The following is a 19,894-nucleotide window of genomic DNA, read 5'->3' as shown; positions in this document are numbered from 1 at the left end:
CCGCCTCCCGCACGCCCGCCACGCCCTCTTCCATCCATTCACGGCACTAACTCCGCCCACCTCCCCGGCCCAGCCCGCCTATCCTCCACTCCTTCCAGGCCCGGCTAGCATCAGCCTGCGCTGCGCCTCCCGGCCAGGGGCGTCGCTGTGCCAGCTTCTGCGCCCCACACGCCGCTTGCGCTCGGGCGGGGACAGGAGGCGGGGCGGCACGGTGAGGGGCGGTGTCGCCGCGGTATAGGGGCGGTGGCGGCGACGGAGCGGTGGTCCCTGCGCGATGGCCGCTTCGGTTTTGTGCTGCCTGCGGTGCTGCAGAGACGGCGGGACTGGCCACATCCCTCTGAAGGAGATGCCGGCTGTGCAGCTGGACACGCAGCACATGGGTAAGGGCCCTCGCTTTCCCATACCCAACGGCCCCAGGCTGGGGGCGGCGGGCGGGAGGCAAGGCGGGGGTCGGAGGGACCACGCGTCGCCCAGGCTTCCGACCCCGCCTCGCCCGGCTTCGCTGCCGCGGCACCCTCTCTCTAGTCTCGCGGAGTTCGCCTGTCGCTGGCCGCCTCCATCGGGCCGGGCTGTGTTCAAGGCTGCGCAGCCTTCCCTGGCTGGCGTCGGGAGTGGGTGTGTTGACCTGCTCCTGGAGTTGCCTCCTGCTGAGGTGTCAGGTGTCCCCAGGCGAGGGGAGCGGAGGCGCCCTCACCGCGTTAGCTTGTGGCGCGCCTCTCAGGACTCGCACACTTTCGGAATGCGTTAGGGTCTTCTGCCCTGACAATCGGTTGTTTCACTTTAGCCCCATCACGTATAGGATGAAGCTTGGGGTTTTTTGGAAGCAATTCCACCCTCACCTCCCAAAGTCAAAACAAGGCAGATTGCAGAAGCCTGAAGTCGCACCTCAGGTCAGAACATGCTATTTCGACTAAAAGCTCCCGTTCCTAGATTCTCCCTTAGTCACTGTTGGAAGCACTGTAATTTTATCTAACTGGCGTCATCCCAATAGGTTAGGCATTGCAAAATAAATCAGCACTTTGCTCCATCGCTTCAGTGTTTTTTCCCCCGCCAGTAAGTTCTCATCTAACATTTTTCCTCTCCCCTACGTAGCCTCTTTTACCACCTACTGTTCCGTATAGTCTAGAATATATGGTTCAAGCAGGAGAGATTTTCCAATATGATGATTTTAGTTAGGATACTAAAATCAACGCTGCCCAGCCCCTTTAAGCTACAATAATATGAATTATTTTAGTCTAAATATACTTCTGCCCTTTCAATTTTTTCCTATGTCTCGTGTGTAAAGTATATTGTATAACAAAGACAAATAATGAAGACAGTTCTTAATATGTATAACACAACTCTATTGCTCAGATTCTTTATATTCTGGAACCGTTTTCCATTATATTTTGATAGCACGTACTATATGTGATAATTGTTTACTACCTTGTATGATGGTATTTACAGAGCTTTCAGTTCTTAGATCTTTCACATGTAGTGCAGAACCTCATTATATAAATAAATATCTGTTATTTATCAATGTATTTATAGACAGTGGATATTCAGATCCTGTCTGAAAACATTTCCATTTCACTTATTGATTTACTGAAGTGATGTTTATTTTGTGACAAATGGCAGACATTGTTTTAACTGTTGGGGATACAGTAAAGGGCAACCATATATTTCTTCTGCAACTTAAAGCAGCCTTAGCTCTTCTTCCTTTCTCTACTGTCAGACTTTTGAATCTCAGCAGTGTACTCTAGAACATTCCTTTTTTTCTGGCCTATGTCTTATGTAGGAGAAACAGGTTATACTCATTCCACTGTTTGCCTTCCCCAACGCTGCCCAGCCCTTTTAAGCTACAAATATAGTAGAGTGATCCCATCATCAGATTTTCTATGTGCATGGAAGTTTTTTCTTTACCTGTCTTTAGTAAATTCAAGTTCTCTAATCCCAAAGAAGCCTGATTTGAGAACTTGAAAAAAATGAGAGGAGAGTTTCAAGCACATGTTGATCTTCATTTGAAAATATAAGCCAATATGCATGTATTTGGATATGTTATATAGATAACCTAAAGAATGTGGGGCTGGGTATGTGGCTCAAGCGGTAGCGCGCTCGCCTGGCATGCGTGCGGCTTCGGTTCAATCCTCAGCACCACATACAAACAAAGATGTGTCCGCCAAAAACTAAAAAATAAATAAAATATTTAAAAAAAAGAATGTGATGGCTAACCACCCCCCGCAAGTGGGGTCACATTTTGTTGCCCAGGCTGATCTGGGCTCAAGTGATCCTCCTACCTCAGCCTCCCACATGCCACTCACTGCCTGGCTTTGATTTTTTTTTTTTTTTAAATAGTCTATTACATATCATATCTAAATGATACCTCCTTTAGAGTAGTCACTTATTTTGATGATGTTCCTCTTTTGGAATTTCTGTGGCATAGTTTTTGTGAATGTCTTCTTTGATGCCTTATTTGCTGCTTTTAATCGTGATTAACTTTTTAGAATTCAGTGTCTCCCATGACTACTACTTGTAAGGGAATGTTACATGATTGGAAATTTCTAATGTTTCTAAAACATACTCTGTGGCCGTATTTCTATGATATTCCGGACTTGACTTTCCAAAACTACACATATCACATAGATCCAAATACAGAGTATCTTTTTACTTAGTAAGGAGAAATGGAATAAGCTTAAAATGATTCCCCAGTGATTCACAAATGGCCCAGAATGTTCTCTGAACATATTCATTTTTCTATATAAAACATCTCAGTGCCTAACAGAATGCTGTGGAGATAAAAATTAGTTTTTAAATATGTATTTTTCTTAGTTGTAGGTGGACACAGTACTTTTATTTCATTTTTATGTGGTGCTGGGGATTGAACCCAGTGCCTCACACATGCCAGGCAAGCGATCTACCACTGAACCACAGCCCCAGCCCAGAAAAAATAATATTGAAATAAGAGAATACCATGTTAGAGTTGTTTCTGTGATTTCAACCCTGAGAGCAGACTATATTATTTTATTTAGTTTTGTTTTGGTACCAGGGATTGAACCCAAAGGACTTAATCACTGAACTGCTTTTATTTATTTATTTTTTTATTTTGAGATAGGAATCTTGCTAAGTTGATAGAGTCTCCCTTAGTTACTGAGGCTGGTTTCAAACCTAGGATCTCCTGCCTCAGTCTCCCAAGCTGCTGGAATTACAGGCATGCACCACCAACACCTGGCAGACTATATTGTTTTGAAAGTCTTGTATTTCTATTAACTTAGCAAGGATGAAATCCAAGACATTAAGTTATCTATTATAGAAGCTGGTTATTAAAAGGTTTTAGTAATGTGGGAGAACCACAGACCACTCACTGCCAGTTAAGAAAAAGAATTTACCATTTGTTTGTATAATCTTTGGAAATATGTTTTATAAGGATGCTTTCAGTTGCGGGTAGTGAAAAAAACAACTCAGAATTGTTTAAATAGTGAAGGAAATTTATTAGTACTTGTAATTGAAAAGTACAAAGGGAGCCCTGGCTTCAGGAAAGACTCAGTGCTACCAACAACTTGGTTTCTTTTCATTTCTTTCCTCTAACTTCTGTTATTTGTTCCTGAAGCTTAACTTCCAAGAACCCTTGAAGCAGCTGCCTGGGCTGTAGGCTTCCTCATTCAGATATAAAAAGAATGAGAGTGTCTTTCTTTGTTTTGTTTTTGAGGTAATGGGGATTGACCCTGGGGGCACTCTACCACTGAACTATATCTCCAGTTCTTTTACTTTTTATTTTGAGACCAGGGTCTCCCTAAGTTGCTGTGGCTAGCCTTGAACTTGTGATCCATCTGCTTCAGCCTCCAGAGTAGCTGGGGCCTGGATGAATGAAAGTGTCTTTATTTCCATACTTCTCTGCAAAAATCCTCACACCTAGTCTCTAATTGTTTTTTGTTATATCACATGACCACTCTTGATTTATCACTGTAACCACGAAATTTGGATTTTACTGATTGACTTAACCTAGATCAAATGCTGTACCCTGAAGTCAGAGATTGAATCATCTTCCTTGGAATTGTTTGATCCCAGGGGGAAGTATATCCAGAAAGGAAAAGCAGATGCTGCATGTCCTCTACAAAGTGCTTACTTAGCACAGCTTATTTATTCATTCATTGAACAAATTTGCTGAGCATCCACTAGATGCCAAACACTGCAGGGTCTTTGCCATCAGGGAGAATGCTCTCCAGTTGCAACTACAGAGGTATGTAGAGTAGCCAGGTGCGGTGGTGCACTCCTTTAATCCCAATGACTTGGGAAGCAGAAGCAGGAGGATAGCGAGTTCAAAAACCAGCCTCAACAACTTAGCAAGGCCCTAAAAAGCTTAGCAAGGCCCTGCTTCAAAAATAAAAGGTGAAAAGGGCTGGGGATGTGGCTCAATGGTTGAGCACCCCTGGGTTCTATCCCTGGTACCAAAAAAGAAAAAGTATGTAGGATAGCCAGATACAAATTATTTATGATTCTTTCTCAGAATTTGGTTTTAACATTTTTAATTATAAAATAATAGATGTTAATATATGTTTAATAATCATGATAGAATCTAAATGTTAACCTTAAGAGAGAGAATGATAGAATCTAATTTTTTTTTTTGCATTTCTCTTATGTGTTTTTGCCAAATAGTTTTTTCTTTAAATATGAATTCAGTCTTCTAAAACTGGTAGTTTTATTTAACACTTCTGGATGAATCTCATACAGTTCTCATATCTAGATATGCTTTGTTTTATGCACTTTTTGCCAGTGAGATGGCAATATTGGCCACAGGCTTTGGGACTCACATCCCTTTGTATTAAAGGATATTTATTACATGTTAGACTTATGTTGTCTCTTAATGTTCTTTGATATACATGCTTTCCTAAACCAAGGTTTGGAAACAAATCCGTAGAGGAGTCACATATGAGGAGATGGCATTTTTCTTTCTCTCATCTATAAATATTATCTGAGCTGAAACTAAAATTTTCAATGAGAAGAAAGAGTGTTTATTGATGTTAAAACCTGTTTACATATAGCCATGTGATGGACAGTAGCTAGCTAAACAAACCTTTTAAGATCCTAAAAGTGGGGGCGGGAGATCCTAAAAGGGACATTTTTCAGTGTCAGCTGTATCAACATAGATATGTGTTCCTTTCCATATTCTGTGTACTCTTCAATGCTTACTTGACTGATGCATTAGTATAGTGTCTTGTTCTTAGTAGACATTCTGTTGGTATTAGTAGATTTAATTCACCTGGATAGAATGAATTAAAAATTGCACTAATTTACTAAACCTTCTTGTGTTTATGTCTTCAAAAGATTTATGAAATTATCCAATTTATTTATTGGCTAAAAACTAAATGAGTTAGTCTATTTCTTCCTTACAAGAATTTTAAATATTCAGCATAATACAAAGTTATTAAAGATTATTTGAAACAACTTAATTAACCAAGACTTATAGCTACAAATGAATATTATATAGAAATGTTCTCTATATAATAAAACAGTGAATTATTTTAAACAGTGAATTAAGTATTTAAAGTTATTGATCAGTATTCCTATATTTCAAAGTACTTATAACAACCCTGTTTTTTGTGAACTAAGTGTTAGAAGTGAATGAATTAACTCTAGTTGTTGAATATGAAAATATAAAACTTTATATAGTGTCTGCATTTTTTGTTTAGGAACAGATGTTGTCATTGTAAAAAATGGAAGAAGAATATGTGGAACAGGAGGTTGTTTAGCCAGTGCACCTTTACATCAAAACAAAAGCTACTTTGAATTCAAAATCCAGTCTACAGGTTAGTATAATGGCACTTTATTATTTCAGGTCTTAATTGTTCTAAATATTAAGAAAAATTTTAAATATATGAAAAAGATTCAGTAGGTAATAAAAAAAGGTTCCAAACTCTTTCTTAGAATACCTGAATCTTCCACTTGTCATTGTGTGATCCTGGTTAAATTAGTCAATTTTGTTAAATTAGATTCCGTTTTCTCTTTTATAAAATAGGATTATAAGAGCTGTCTTTTTCCCTCCCTCACAGAAAGTGAGAAAAAAGTATGAAAGTGTCTTACTGAGTATGCTGAGTAAATATAAGATAGTAGCATTATTAAGAGGTTTTAAATTCACCATTTTATTTACTCAGGCATATGATAGGACTCTATCACATAATAGGAGTAAATAATTCCTCTATTACTCCTTGAATAATATAATAATATAAAATAATACAGAATATCCTTCTGGGGCTTGTTTCCTTCCTTCCTTCCTTCCTTCCTTCCTCCCTCCCTCCCTCCCTCCCTTCCTTCCTTCCTTCCTTCCTTTTTTGCTAAATTGCTGAGGTTGGCCTAAAACTTATAATTCTCCAGCCCCAGCCCTCCAGGTAGCTGGGATTACAGGTGTGTACCATCTTGCCTGTCTTGTTTTCTATATTAGTTTTTATTTTTTTAATATGTTTTAGTTATCAATGGACCTTTATTTTATGTTTTTATTTGCAGTGCTGAGAATTGAACCCAGGGCTTCACACATGCTAAGCAAGCACTCTACCACTAAGCTACAACCCCAGCCCCTCTATATTAGTTTTAAATAGTGATTTTTCTTAAAGGACTATATAAATCTGAATCTGTCATTTGTTAGCTCACTGGCTGCAAAATATTCCTGGTTACTATAATGTTCTCAAGTGTAACACACTTATTTCTCAAGAAAACTAAGTAGCTTGAGCCTTAAATGTAATAAAAATTTTTATGTGGATTTTCTGTGAAGGATCTCATCCCTAATGATATCCCTAGGATAAATGGATTGTTGGAGTTTGTAGCATTGATCCTATGTTGAAAGCTTGAGGCAATTGTGTACAGTTTGAGGCTTTTTGTTTTGTTTTGTTCTGTTGAATTTGTTACTGTTTTGGTACCAGGGATTTAACCCAGGAGACACACCCCAATCCTCTTTATTTTTTATTTTGAGACAGGGTCTCATTAAGTTACTTAGGGCCTTGACAAGCTGCTGAGGATGACCTCGAACTTGTGATCCTCCTGCTTCAGGCTCCTGAGCCCCTGGGATTATAGGCATGTACCACCAAACCTAGCTGTGCACAGTTCTTTAGGAGTAAGGAGACTGTAGAACCCTGTCTGCAAGTGTAATCCTGTGAATTTAGTATTGTCACCTCCTGTTACTTTCATAACAGTCTTACTTTGGAGGACAAAGTATATGGTCATATTATTTCAAAGGCCAAGATGGTGAAGTTTAAACATGCAAGTTTCTGATGGTCTCACTCAATCCAAAAAAATTAATATATTGAGAACATGGTCTTATTTTTTTATTTTATTTTTTTTTTTAGTTGTAGTTGGACACAATACCTTTATTTTATTTATTTTATTTTTTGGGGGGGGGCTGGGTACCAGGAATAGGACTCAGGAGCACTCGACCACCAAGCCACATCCCCAGCCCTATTTTGTATTTTATTAGAGACAGGGTCTCACTGCGTTGTTTAGCACCTCTCTAAATTGCTGAGGCTGGTTTTGAACTCGCCATCCTCTTGCCTCAGCCTTCCGAGCTGCTGGGATTACAGGCATGTGCCACCACACCTGGCTTATTTATTTATTTTCATGTGGCGTTGAGGATTGAACCCAGCGCCTCGCATGTGCTAGGCGACTGCTGGGCCACAACCACAGCCCCAAGAGAACATGGTCTTTAAACCTTTTTCCATGTATAGAATTTCTCCTGATTTATAAAAAATGAGATGGAAGCAGTTTGAGATAAAAATATAAGTATTCTGTTCGGCCTGTTAAAAGGAAAGCTGCTGTTTCAAAAGTCAACTTAGACCAAAAGGTTTTAATTCACTGACTTCAACTTTTAATAAGGAAATAATTTTATACCTTATCATTGATTTTTCTTCTCTCCATTATATTGTTAACAATATACATTATTTGTCACTTTTTATAGATGCAAAAACTGAAGACAGTAATCTTTCACTGAGAGGTAATCTTGAGAGAACTCCAGACCACTTAAATTCAATGTGTATTTGTATAAATTCAAAACTCAGGGCTTTGTGCATGCTAGGGAAGTGCTTTACCACTGAGCTATACTCCAAGCCCTGTAGCATTTAAAAAAATTTTTTTAAGAGAAGAGTAATGGGGGCTGGGATTGTGACTCAGAGGGAGAGCGCTCGCCTTGCATGCGTGAGGAACTGGGTTCAATCCTCAGCCCCACAAAAAAATAAAATAAATATTGTGTCCACCTATAACTAAAAAAATAAATATTTTAAAAAAGAGAAGAATAATGCAATAACTGGCATTTTTTTTATACATAATACTTACCCCCCCACACACTTTTTTTTTAATACTTCACTATTTTGGTTGGTTTATTGGATCTTATCTTTTCCTAACTCTATAAAGTGAATACTTTTAGACTCCACAGTTCACAGATGAGGAATCAGCCATTAATTAATTCGCTCAGTATAACATAACTAGGTCAAGATATGAACTTTAGCAGTACAATGCTTATCTCCTAGGCTGCATCTTATCTGTAGAAAACATACACTTTGCAAACTACTTTTAAAAGATTTTTTTTAAAGATTCAAAGAAAAGAGTTTAGTGATAATGTGATACTTCTTAATAAAAAACAGTTTATGCTCCCTTTTAAAATGACTCTTTTATATTTGCATTCTTTCGATTTGGGGGGGCATTTAAACCATTGTATTTTTAGGAATATGGGGTATTGGTGTTGCAACTCAGAAGGTTAACCTGAATCAGATTCCCCTTGGCCGAGATGTGCACAGTCTGGTGATGAGAAATGATGGAGCCCTATATCACAACAATGAAGAGAAAAACAGGCTGCCAGCAAACAGCCTTCCACAGGAGGGAGACGTGGTGGTGAGTCTTCTAGTAGCTAGAGCTGCTATCCCCTGTAAATTGTTACACTTGAGCTGCTTTGAGTAGATAACAGTTTTGCCTGGGGGTTTGTAGTTTGGATTCCAAAGCCTGGGTTTGAATCTAATAAGGTGGAACAGTTTCCAGAGAGAGCACTTGGTGTAGATGCCACTGCCTTACCTCATTACCTTCTCCCTTCTAGAGCTGCCACTGGCCGGGGGCATCAGAGGGAGTCCTTGCTTCCTCTCAAGTAGATTAGTGACAGATTGGCTGCTGAGCACTATTTCCTACTTCTAGAAGTCACATCAGAGAAAACTTGGCCCCAATTTGAAACATTTGCTGACCTTGTATTAGAAAATAGTAGATATTTTTGAGAATGGAAATACTTAATTTGTTATTGAACATTTGTTTGAAATTTACAGCATTTTTAAATTAGAAGTGGCTGTCTTCATTAAACTTAATCTAATTAAACCTCCTCCACATTCAGAAATCTTCAGAGAACTATACTGAAAATCCTAAGACTTAATTGTAGAAAAGGTTTTTTTAGAAGTTAAGAGTCACATGTTATAAGAATTCTTTATTTTCTTTCCCAAAGGGACTTATTTTACTCTTTACCAAAGCAACTTGTTAAAAATGCAACCCAAAGACCTCATCTTTTTTCCTAGACACTTCTTCTCAACTCATGTTAGCCTAGAACCCTGTCTCTAGAGTCCAAGCCAAGTTAGCTGTTGATTGAGAACAGAGTCCTAGAGTCTCATTTAACCAACATACTCTTGTACACAGAACCTTGGGTTCCTGGTTCTAATTATCAAGGTGAAAGGAATCTGAATAATGAAGGAAAGTTTCTCCTAATAAGATGACCCAGACAAAACAAATACAGGTTATTGAATTATACAGGATTTTAGAAAGACTAAAAGAAAAGTGTGGGATTTTTTTTTTTTTTCAGTATTTTTGTAGTACTATAGATTGAACCCAGGGGTTTGTGCATGTGAGGCAATCATTCTACCATTCAGCCACATTCCTAGCCCTAAAATTTTTAATTGTGGTCTAATCTTCTCTTCTGCAACTTAAAAAAAAATATGAAAAACGGGGTTTTTAATTGTTTGAAGTTTTTTTTTCCTAAGTTGAAGAAAAGGAGACAAAAGTCATAACCTGTCTTTCCCTGTTCTGTTTTTTTTTTAAGTAGTTTGTTTATATTCATAGATCATTGCCAGATGTGTATAATATGGAACATCTTTATTTAAATGGTTATTTCATAAAAGAAAAAAATCTTTGGAGTTAAGGCTGTCAACCTATTTACACTAAAAGATGAAATTCAAACATAAGAATAATCAGTAACAAATGTTTTTCTTTGTTAATATGCTGAACTTCTGTGTGTTACTCTTGCCTTCATATCTTATCTCATTCATGATATCTGATATCACAGATTGAAAGATCTAAGAATGTCATTTTTAGCCTGTCAGCATTATTAAATTACACTTTAAATTTCCATACCCATTCTGATAAAAGAAGAACTAAAAAATAAGAAATATATGCGGGGCTGGAGCTGTGGTTCAGGGGTAGAGCACTTGCCTGGCATGTGTGAGGCCCTGGGTTCAATCCTCAGCACCACATATAAATAAATAAAATAAAAGATCCATTGACAACTAAAAAATATCTTTAAAAAAAGAAATATATGCAAGGCAAAAAGTAAAATATTATTCATATGTGTGTGTGTGTGTGTGTTCAAACTCTTGAGAAGAAATTTTGCCAAATTGTTAACAGTTGGCAAAAAGTAGAAAGAATTATAAGACAGGAAAAACATTCTTATGTGCTTTTAGTATCATCATGGCAGAATCAAACCCAGTTTCTAGATCACATAAAAGAACAGATTAAGTTAGAAAATACTTAAATTAAACTTTGCCTTTCTTTGGTACTAGGTTTTGTTTTTCTGCTGGAGACTTGGATTTAAAACTCACTTGCTTGCAATAGAGTATATTGCTACCTAGTGGTGAAGGGTGCCTGGATTATAACCTACTTTGTTGAACTGCTGCATTTCCTATAGTCCCATAAAGAGATTAACATACTTTCTTTTCTTATATAGTTAGGTTTTTGTTTTTTTAAAACAGACCTCATCATTAAAAAAACTAATCCTGGGCATTAGTTAACTTTATTATTATATATAAATATATAAACTGAAATGAAGCAAAGACAATCTATATACTCTTCATCTTTCTCAATTTTTTAAATTTTTAATAAATCATTGTTTATTCCTAGCTTTGATCAAATTTGAGGAGAAACTTGTATAGCACTTAACACAATGGCTTTTCTGGGCCTTTGCTATCTTATCTAGAAAGGGAAAAAGTTAAGACTTAAATCTGTTAGATCTGTTTCTACCTCTAAAAACCTTTTAAAGTGATATAATTTATCCACATTCAGAAATCCTTGAAGTAGTTTGCTTCTTGGTTTGCAATGATTTATCAATTGAAAATCTCAGTTGTCTTTTCTTACTTCTTCAAAGGAAAGATCTCTTTTTGTCATTAGTTAGTAACTACAGGTTGAGTATCCCTCATCTGAACTGCGTGAGACCAGAAGTGTTTCTGATTTGAGGTTTTGGTCGATACTGGAATATTTATATATACATAATTAGGTATTTTGGGAATGAGATCCAAGTCTAAATAGGAAATGCATAGCCTAAAAGTAATTTATACAATATTTTTAGTGTGCCTGTGTTTTTTGACTATGACCCATTGTAGAAAGTCAGGTGTGGAATTTTTCCCTTGTGCTATCATTGTCAACCCTCAAAAAGTTTCAGATAGAGATGCCCAACCTATATTGTATAAAGATATAAAGAGAGGCAGTATGTCATGGTGATTTAAAAGCAAGTATTTGAAACCAGCCTGAATAAATTTAAATCTCAGCTCTGCCATTCCTAGCTGTGCAAGTTTAACCTTTCTGTTCTTTAGCTACCACATTGATAAAAATGGGACTAATAATATCTATCTTGTTTGAGGATTAAGTGAGTACATATGAAGTACCTAGGCGATCTTAAATGTTCTGTAGCATTTTAATAATTATTATTATTAATTGTGCTCTTTTCCCACCATCAGTAATGTATACAAGTAATATACTTTTGGGCTGGGGCTGTAGCTCTGTGGCAGCTCTAGGCAGAACATTTGCCTAGCATGTGTGAGGCACAGGTTCAATCCTTAACATCACATAAAATAAATAAATGAACAAATACAATAAAGGCATGCTGTCCATCTACAGCTACAAAAAAATTTTAAATAAAGTAATATACTTTTATTCCATTATTTGTTTTGAAGCTGTGTGTGTGTGTGTGTGTGTGTGTGTGTGTGTGTGTAATATTTAGTTGTACATGGATACAATACTCTTATTTATTTATATGTGTTACTGAGGATCGAACCCAGTGCCTCACAGATGGTAGGCAAGCACTGTACTACTGAACTACAACCCCAGCCCTATTTTAAATCTTTGGAGCTACTATTTTTTTTTTTTTTTTGATGCTACCAATCTTATTTAATTACAAAAACTAGTTTTACCTTAGTAATATACTGGACATTTTTTAGACCAGGGTAGATTTCTTCTTGGAAATAAAGTTATATAAGACATTTCTTCACAACTTGAAAACACTAACAGGTTATAGGACCTAATAATGAAAACCTCGAGTTTTCCTCCCTTAAGATCAAATTCTACAGAGAACAGTGGTTTTTGTTGTTGTTGTTGTTTCTTTTTTCCTTGTGCAATTCTGGGGATTGAACCCAGGGACATTCTGCCACTGAGTTATACCCACAGCCCTTTTTAAAATTATATTTTGAGTCCAGTTCTCTATAAATTGCTGAGGTTGGCCTCTAACTTGCTATCCTCCTGCCTCAGCCTCCTGAATAGCTGAGATTACAGGCATGCACCCAGCAAAGAACAGTGTTTCATTTATGAGTTTAAAAAGTCTTGGCAGGACATGGTGGCATATGCCTGTAATCCCAGCTGCTTGGGAGGCTGAGACAGGAGGATTGCAAGTTCAAAGCCAGCCTCAGCAACAGCAAAGTGTTTAGCAACTAAGTGAGACCCTGTCTCTAAATAAAATACAAAATAGGATTGGGGATGGTTCAGTGGTTGAGTGCCCCAGAGTTCAATCCCCGGTACTCCCCCCGCTAAAAAAAAAAGTCTGTTTATGGCATGCAGCCCTTACATCACTTATGTCGCTTTGTTTTCAAAGTATAAAAACCAGATTACATAAATAATAATATTAGGATTTAAGCTACACTGTCAATGCTGGGGATCTTACCTGGCCTTTTTCCCTACACAATCTCTACTGATTTTTATAGTTCAGTTTAAGTGGAGTTCTAACAGATTGTAAACCCTTAATGGAAACTATAGTGACCCTATGCTTGGGTTTTTGTTTATTTTCTTGCTTTCATGATTTCTAATACTTATGGGGCTTTTTTATTTTTTCCTTCCTTCATAGGGTATTACATATGACCATGTAGAATTAAATGTATATTTGAATGGAAAAAACATGCATTGTCCTGCATCAGGTATACGAGGGACAGTGTATCCAGTTGTTTATGGTAAGCTAAAATATTTCTCATATTATTAGATGTATGTTAACTTTTGTTTGGCATTCACACTAATTTTATAACAATCATTCATAAGTTCGGACAAGTTATTAATAAGGACTTTTTTACATAGAATACATGCTCTTAGATTTCCTCTTTGCAGAATGAAGAATATTTTTCCCCACATTAAAAAAAAAAAAAACCTCTCGCTGGGGCTGGGGCTCAGTGGTAGACACTTGCCTGGCATAGTGTGAGACACTGGGTTTAATTCTCAGCACCACATATAAATAAATAAAATAAAGGTCTATCAACAACTAAAAAAATTTTTTTAAAAAAACTTTCTAGGGGCTGGGGTTATGGCTCAACGGAAGAGCTCTCGCCTCGCATGTGCAAGGCCCTGGGTTCCATCCTCAGAACCACATATAAATAAATAAAATAAAGTTTTAAAAAAGCCTCTTTTTTTTTTAAAAAAAAAAAAAAGACCTTTCTAAATACAGTGATTATAGTTAGGTACGCAATAACCATATTATCTTTTCATCATGTATCCTTTTCCAAAAAGCTCTGCTGAATTTACAAAGCTTTTTCTGCCAGTTACTAAGAAGAATTTAATAACTTGAAATTGTAATTATAAAGAATATTTTAGAACTAGATATGGGACTTTTATGTAGAATGAGCATTTATTACCTTTATAAAATCACCTAAATGTTAACATTCTTCTGAAAGAAATGGTAACCTAGACTAGTTTCTTATTGATTGTTTTGCTTTTACTAGCTGTAGGTGTATAAGTGCCAACATTTGTGTGCAGGTATGTCCTTCCAAGAATTGGGTTACTTAAGAAATGACTCTGTACTACTTAATTACTTTAAGTTTTTTTAATAGAAAATTTCAAACATGTACAGAAGTAAAGAGGCTAGTATGATGAACCTCATATACTGATCCTCCAGCTTCAAACAATTACCACTTGTGCCAGTAGACTTTCATCTACCCCCACTCTTTTCCAATTCTTTTCCTTCCCTCCTTAGATTATTTTGAGGCATATACCAGACATTTTATCATTTTGTTCATAAATATTTTGCATTTATCTCTAAAAACCAAGATGTCTCTCTTTTTTTATTTTTTATTTTTTATTTTTTTTTAAATTTTTTATTGTTGGCTGTTCATAACATTACATAGTTCTTGATATATCATATTTCACAATTTGATTCAAGTGGGTTATGAGCTCCCATTTTTACCCCATATACAGATTGCAGAATCACATCAGTTACACATCCATTGATTTACATATTGCCATACTAGTGTCTGTTGTATTCTGCTGCCTTTCCTATCCTCTACTATACCCCCCTCCCCTCCCCTCCCCTCCCCTCTTCTCTCTGCCCCCTCTACTGACATTCGTTTGTCCCCCTTGTATTATTTTTCCCCTTCCCCTCACTTCCTCTTGTATGTACTTTTGTATAACTCTGAGGGTCTCCTTCCATTTCCATGCATTTTCCCTTCTCTCTCCCTTTCCCTCCCACCTCTCATCCCTGTTTAATGTTAATCTTCTTCTCATGCTCTTCGACCCTACTCTGTTCTTAGTTACTCTCCTTATATCAAAGAAGACATTTGGCATTTGTTTTTTAGGGATTGGCTAGCTTCACTTAGCATAATCTGCTCTAATGCCATCCATTTCCCTGTAACTCTCTTTTTTTAGAAAAAAAAATAACCATAGTGGCTTTATCACTCATTTCTGCTTTACTCTAAATCAATAAGCATATGATTTTTCCAACTTTTAGTAAGTTTAAAATGTTTTATTATTTAATTACTTTAAAGTTCTTAGATTTGGGTCATAATAAAAATTACCTTTGGGGGGATAGTTTACTATAAAGATAGTAATGTTAGTGATGACAGACTATTATGTCACAGAAATATACAATAACAAATACAAATATTTGATAATATAATAATCAAAGCTTGTGATTTACTTTTTTAAAAAAAATTTTTATACTTGTAGATGGACAGAATGCCTTTATTTTATTTGTTTATTTTTATGTGGTGCTGAGGATTGAACCCAGTGCCTCACACATGCTAGGCAAGTGCTCTGCCACTGAACTACACTCCCAGCCTGTGATTTACTTTTTTTTTAATATTTATTTTTTAGTTGTAATTGGACACAGTATCTTTATTTATTTTTATATGGTGCTGGGGATCAAACCCAGGGCCTCGCCCATGCTAGGTGAGCGCTCTACCGCTGAGCCACAACCCCAGCCCTATATGATTTATTCTGTAGTTAAGGTTTTAGTCTTCTTTTCTCCTAAAAATTACTTTTCAATGATTTTTGCCTTCTGTGTCTTTGCATGTAAAAGTGCTTTTAAATTTAATTTCTGTTAATGTTTTTGCATAGTGGGAAACCCTGTAATTCCTTTATTTACTTAATAGGTAGAAATGTAGCTTGATATTTTAAATAGTTTAGCCTGAGAAATGAAATAATACCTGTCAAATGACTGAGTTATACAAGTGAGTGTACCAAATAAAATTATTCTAAAGTACTTCTTTCATTCAGCATTTTTTGGGGGTGTGGGTGCCTGGTATTGGACTCAGAGGCATTCGACCACGGAGTTACATCCCCAGCCCTATTTTATTTAGAGACAAGGTCTCACTGAGACCTTACCTCACCATTGCTGAGGCTGGCTTTGAACTTGCCATCTTCCTGCCTCAGCCTCCCAAACTACTGGGGTTTCAGGCATGTGCCACCATGCCCAGCTTATTCAGCATTATTTTTAATGAAGCAAAGTTAAAAGATCATAAACTATATGTAGTGAAGTGCATTTTCAATTTGAATTTGATAAACTCAAATCCAACTTAATTCCCTTTCCCTTTGCCTTCCATCTCCTCCCATTCCTAGAATAATCCAGCCATTCTTTCTGTTCTTAAATTCAGCCTTTGTAAGAAAAAACTGCATAACATTGAAGAAATGTTATTCAAAGTCAGGACTTCCAGTCTAATTTAATCTCTTAATAGTTTTGGCAATTCTTTTACATCTCTGTGTATTTGAGACCATCACTGCATTTCTAGAATTCCCTACCCATCTTCATAGATGCTCTTGCCTTCTACTTATAAAGAAACAGATTATTAGTTTTAAACTCCAGCTTTCCTCCCAGCTTTCCTCCCTTTCCTTCTGAAGTTTTTGGGGATGACTCTAATCTTGCTGTATTTCCATCCATTTCAAAGGAAATGGTTCCTTTCACATGGAAAATGAGGTCTAGATTTCAAACTCACCAACTCTAGGACTTCAGTTATTTTGTCTACATTATATGTCATCTAGTTTTCTCCTGTGCTTATAAACATTCTGAGTCTTTTCCATCTCAGAGGTCCTCACTTGAACTTGAATCCCTCGCTAGCCCTGTGTTCACCTTTTTCTGAGTAGCCACACTTCTTGTAGAAGGGCCTAAACCCAGTAACTTTATTGTTATCATTCATTTCCTCTGCAACCCTGCCTGGCTGTCATTACCATCACTTCATTGAAACCAACCTTATTGAAATCACTGGTGACTTCATGAATGTCAATTCTAGTACTTCTTTCTGTGTTTATTTTCTGAACTATAAAATATATAGTAATGTTCATTGAACATATTTATGCAGTTTAACAAAAACTGTGAACACTCAACATTATTACCACTTAGATCAAGAAACACAGAACATTTTCAGCACCCAGTATACATCCCCTACCACAGCTGCATTCCTTGTTAGTACCAATTATGTGCTTATTTTGCTTCTCATGATATTTTGCTTTGTTTCATCATCATCATAAGATAACGTACATGTTCACCCCAAAAGTTTCCTCTTGTCCCTGTCATTCTTCCTACTCACGTCTCCTTACTCTCTCCCTGACTTCACCCCAACCATACACTAACCAGGCAACTATGGAGCTTCTCTCTGTCATTAGATTAGCTTGCTTTTTTTTAAAGTAGTATATAAGCAGAGTCATACAGTTTGTACTCTTTCTCTGTCTGGTTTCTTTTTTTAGCATAATTAAGATTCATCCATATTTTAGCATGTATCATTGATTCATTCATTTTTACTGCCAAGTGATATAGATCATTGTGTGAATGTATTAAAATTTGTTTATCTCTTCACCAGTTAGTAGATATTAGAGCTGTTTCCAGTTTTGGACCATTTCAAATAAAGTTGGTATAAACATTCATGTTTATGCCTTTGTATGAATATACACATTGATTTCTCTTGAGTAGATACTTATAAGAAGCCAGACACAGTGATACATGCCTGTAATCCCAGTGATTCAGGAAGCTGAGGCAGGAGAATTGCAAGTTGGAGGCCAGCCTGAGCAACTATGCAAGATCTTGTCTCAAAATAAAGAGTGCTAGGGGGATATCACAGTGATAGAGTGCCCTTGGATTAAATCCATTTACCACAAAAAACAAAACAAACAAAAACATGTAGAAGAAGCTAAATAAGACCTGTAGTCTAGTTCTCAGTAGTATATCAGTGTCAGTTTCCTGGGATATTGTAGTATAAGAATATATGATGTTACCACTGGGGCAAGCTGAATGAAGGATACATGAGACTCCTTATAGTATATTTGCAAATTCCCACGAATCCATAATTTTTTCCAAAAAGCCATTATAGTATAAAATAATACATCTTAATTATATAAAATTGAGAAAATACCAAAAATATTTGAAATACCCATATTCACACCATCTGGAGGTTTTTGTTTTTAAGAAACAGGGTTTTTCTTTGTTGTCCAGGCTGCACTCAAACTCCTGGGCTTAAGATCCTCTTTCCCCCAGGCTCCTTAATAGCTGAGACTACAGGCATGTGCCACTGCAGTTGGCATGAAATAATTATTAATAATGTTTTGATGTATACCCTTCCAGTGTTTTTGATAGATTTTGCTTTTTGTTTGAGTGTTTTTACTAAATACTAATAGATTTTGTAGCCTGGACAACAGAAAGGTTTATTCTTCTTTCCTGTTATGATATTAAGAAAACAATTTATTTTATTTTTATTTTTAACTTTTTTGTGGTGCTGGTGATGGAACCCAGGGCCTCATGCCTGCTAAGCAGGTGCTCCCACTGAGCTACATCCCTAGTCCAAAAACAGTAGATTTTGTAATTATGCATTCATTCCAAAGGTGTTTGCTTCTAATTTATTTTCTTTCTTTTTCTATCTTCTAGTTGATGACAGTGCAATTTTGGATTGCCAGTTCAGTGAATTTTATCATACTCCTCCACCCGGTTTTGAGAAAATATTATTTGAACAGCAGATCTTCTGAATGTATTATTTTTGAAACTTGTATTTCTGCACTGTTACAAGTGTTTACCATTTAATAAAGCTTTATCTGACCTGTAGATGAAATTATATTCTTAAAAATTTGCTTGTTAATATTATCTAAAGAAGCATTGTATTCAATATGCCACCCAAAGTGTTGAGTTAAAATAATTATGCTTTGTGCTATAAAAATCAGCATTTGGGGCAGTTTATTAATTCTTATTTAAATAAATATATCTATGAGTTTTATTAACAGTATTAATGGTGATATGTGTATAAATATTTAAAAGGGAATCTTTCTTATATAAAGTGTTTGTTTTGATAGAGATAGAGAGTTGGGTGATTTTTTTGTCATTCTGAAATTTAGATCTCACTAATTATTTTAAATCTGAAGCCCAGTAATTTTGTGTCTCCTTGCCTTTTTTATATACCTTATAACAAAATAACAAATTTATATTATTGGCAACTTCATTTTTTTAAATCTATTTATGGTATTAATGTACCACTTATAACTTAAATTGCTTATTGTTATATCACTATTTTTTATTTGCTTTGTAAAAGAAGATAAAAATTTTAGCACTTTTGCTGAAGACCACCATGCTGTGTTACTTCAGAGTAAGTGTGTTGATTAATGATGTAGTGTGCACTGGCAGACATTTAGAGTAAGAATAGTATGCTGCTTTAAATTTAAATGAGATTATTCTCTTAAGGATTTATTTAAATATATGTTTTCTGTAATGAATAATAGTAGTAATTAAGGAATATTCAGTTCTATATTAAATAAATTTATCCTGTTTTGTTAATTGTACAATAAATTCACTTCTCCCTTATTTTAGAAGTTCAGAAACAAGTGATTCTTCTCCATGACCTTGAGCCTTTGCCTAGGTTTCATTGAGAGTCATGGCCACTTTCCCTTTTTTCAAATGAGCATGCTGAAGATTTATATATTTCACTCCTTTAATGAACAAGAAGCAGTACAATATACTGTATTAAAAGAACATGGACATTAGAACTGGGTGGACATCTGAGTTGTAGTTTTGCTCCTAATGTCATTATCTTCTCAGGAGGTGAGTTCCTCAGTGCCTCCATACCCCAAGATTCTCCACTTAAAGGAAAGGAAAATTATACCCACATGCTAAGATCCTACAACTAGTCAGTTAATAAGATTATATATGTAAAATGTCTTAATCATCATAGGCACTGAATAAATGTAGTTTCTTCCTCAA

General features: G+C 36.2%; 1 protein-coding gene across 1 annotated transcript; it reads left to right on the top strand.

Annotated features, from left to right (window-relative positions):
• Positions 1 to 188: 188 nt before the first annotated feature.
• Spryd7 (SPRY domain containing 7) lies at positions 189 to 19,498 on the top strand. Its single transcript, XM_027928989.2, has 5 exons — positions 189 to 380; positions 5,667 to 5,783; positions 8,681 to 8,847; positions 13,310 to 13,412; positions 18,575 to 19,498. The coding sequence occupies exons 1-5, from the start codon at positions 275 to 277 to the stop codon at positions 18,670 to 18,672; spliced, it is 591 nt and encodes a 196-aa protein (XP_027784790.1). The 5' UTR covers positions 189 to 274; the 3' UTR covers positions 18,673 to 19,498.
• The last annotated feature ends 396 nt before the right edge of the window (positions 19,499 to 19,894 follow it).

This window comes from Marmota flaviventris, chromosome 4 (assembly GCF_047511675.1).
Source record: "Marmota flaviventris isolate mMarFla1 chromosome 4, mMarFla1.hap1, whole genome shotgun sequence".
In the NCBI taxonomy this organism is placed as follows: Eukaryota; Metazoa; Chordata; class Mammalia; order Rodentia; family Sciuridae; genus Marmota; species Marmota flaviventris.
The sequence above is the reverse complement of the archived record's forward strand: the minus strand, read 5'-3'. Positions and strand labels throughout refer to the sequence as shown.

Coding starts and splice junctions, on each gene's coding strand:
- Spryd7 (XM_027928989.2), top strand. CDS start 275: ATGGCCGCTTCGGTTTTGTGCTGCCTGCGGTGCTGCAGAGACGGCGGG. Junction 381..5,666: donor GCTGGACACGCAGCACATGG/GTAAGGGCCCTC, acceptor TTTTTTGTTTAG/GAACAGATGTTGTCATTGTA. Junction 8,848..13,309: donor CACAGGAGGGAGACGTGGTG/GTGAGTCTTCTA, acceptor CTTCCTTCATAG/GGTATTACATATGACCATGT.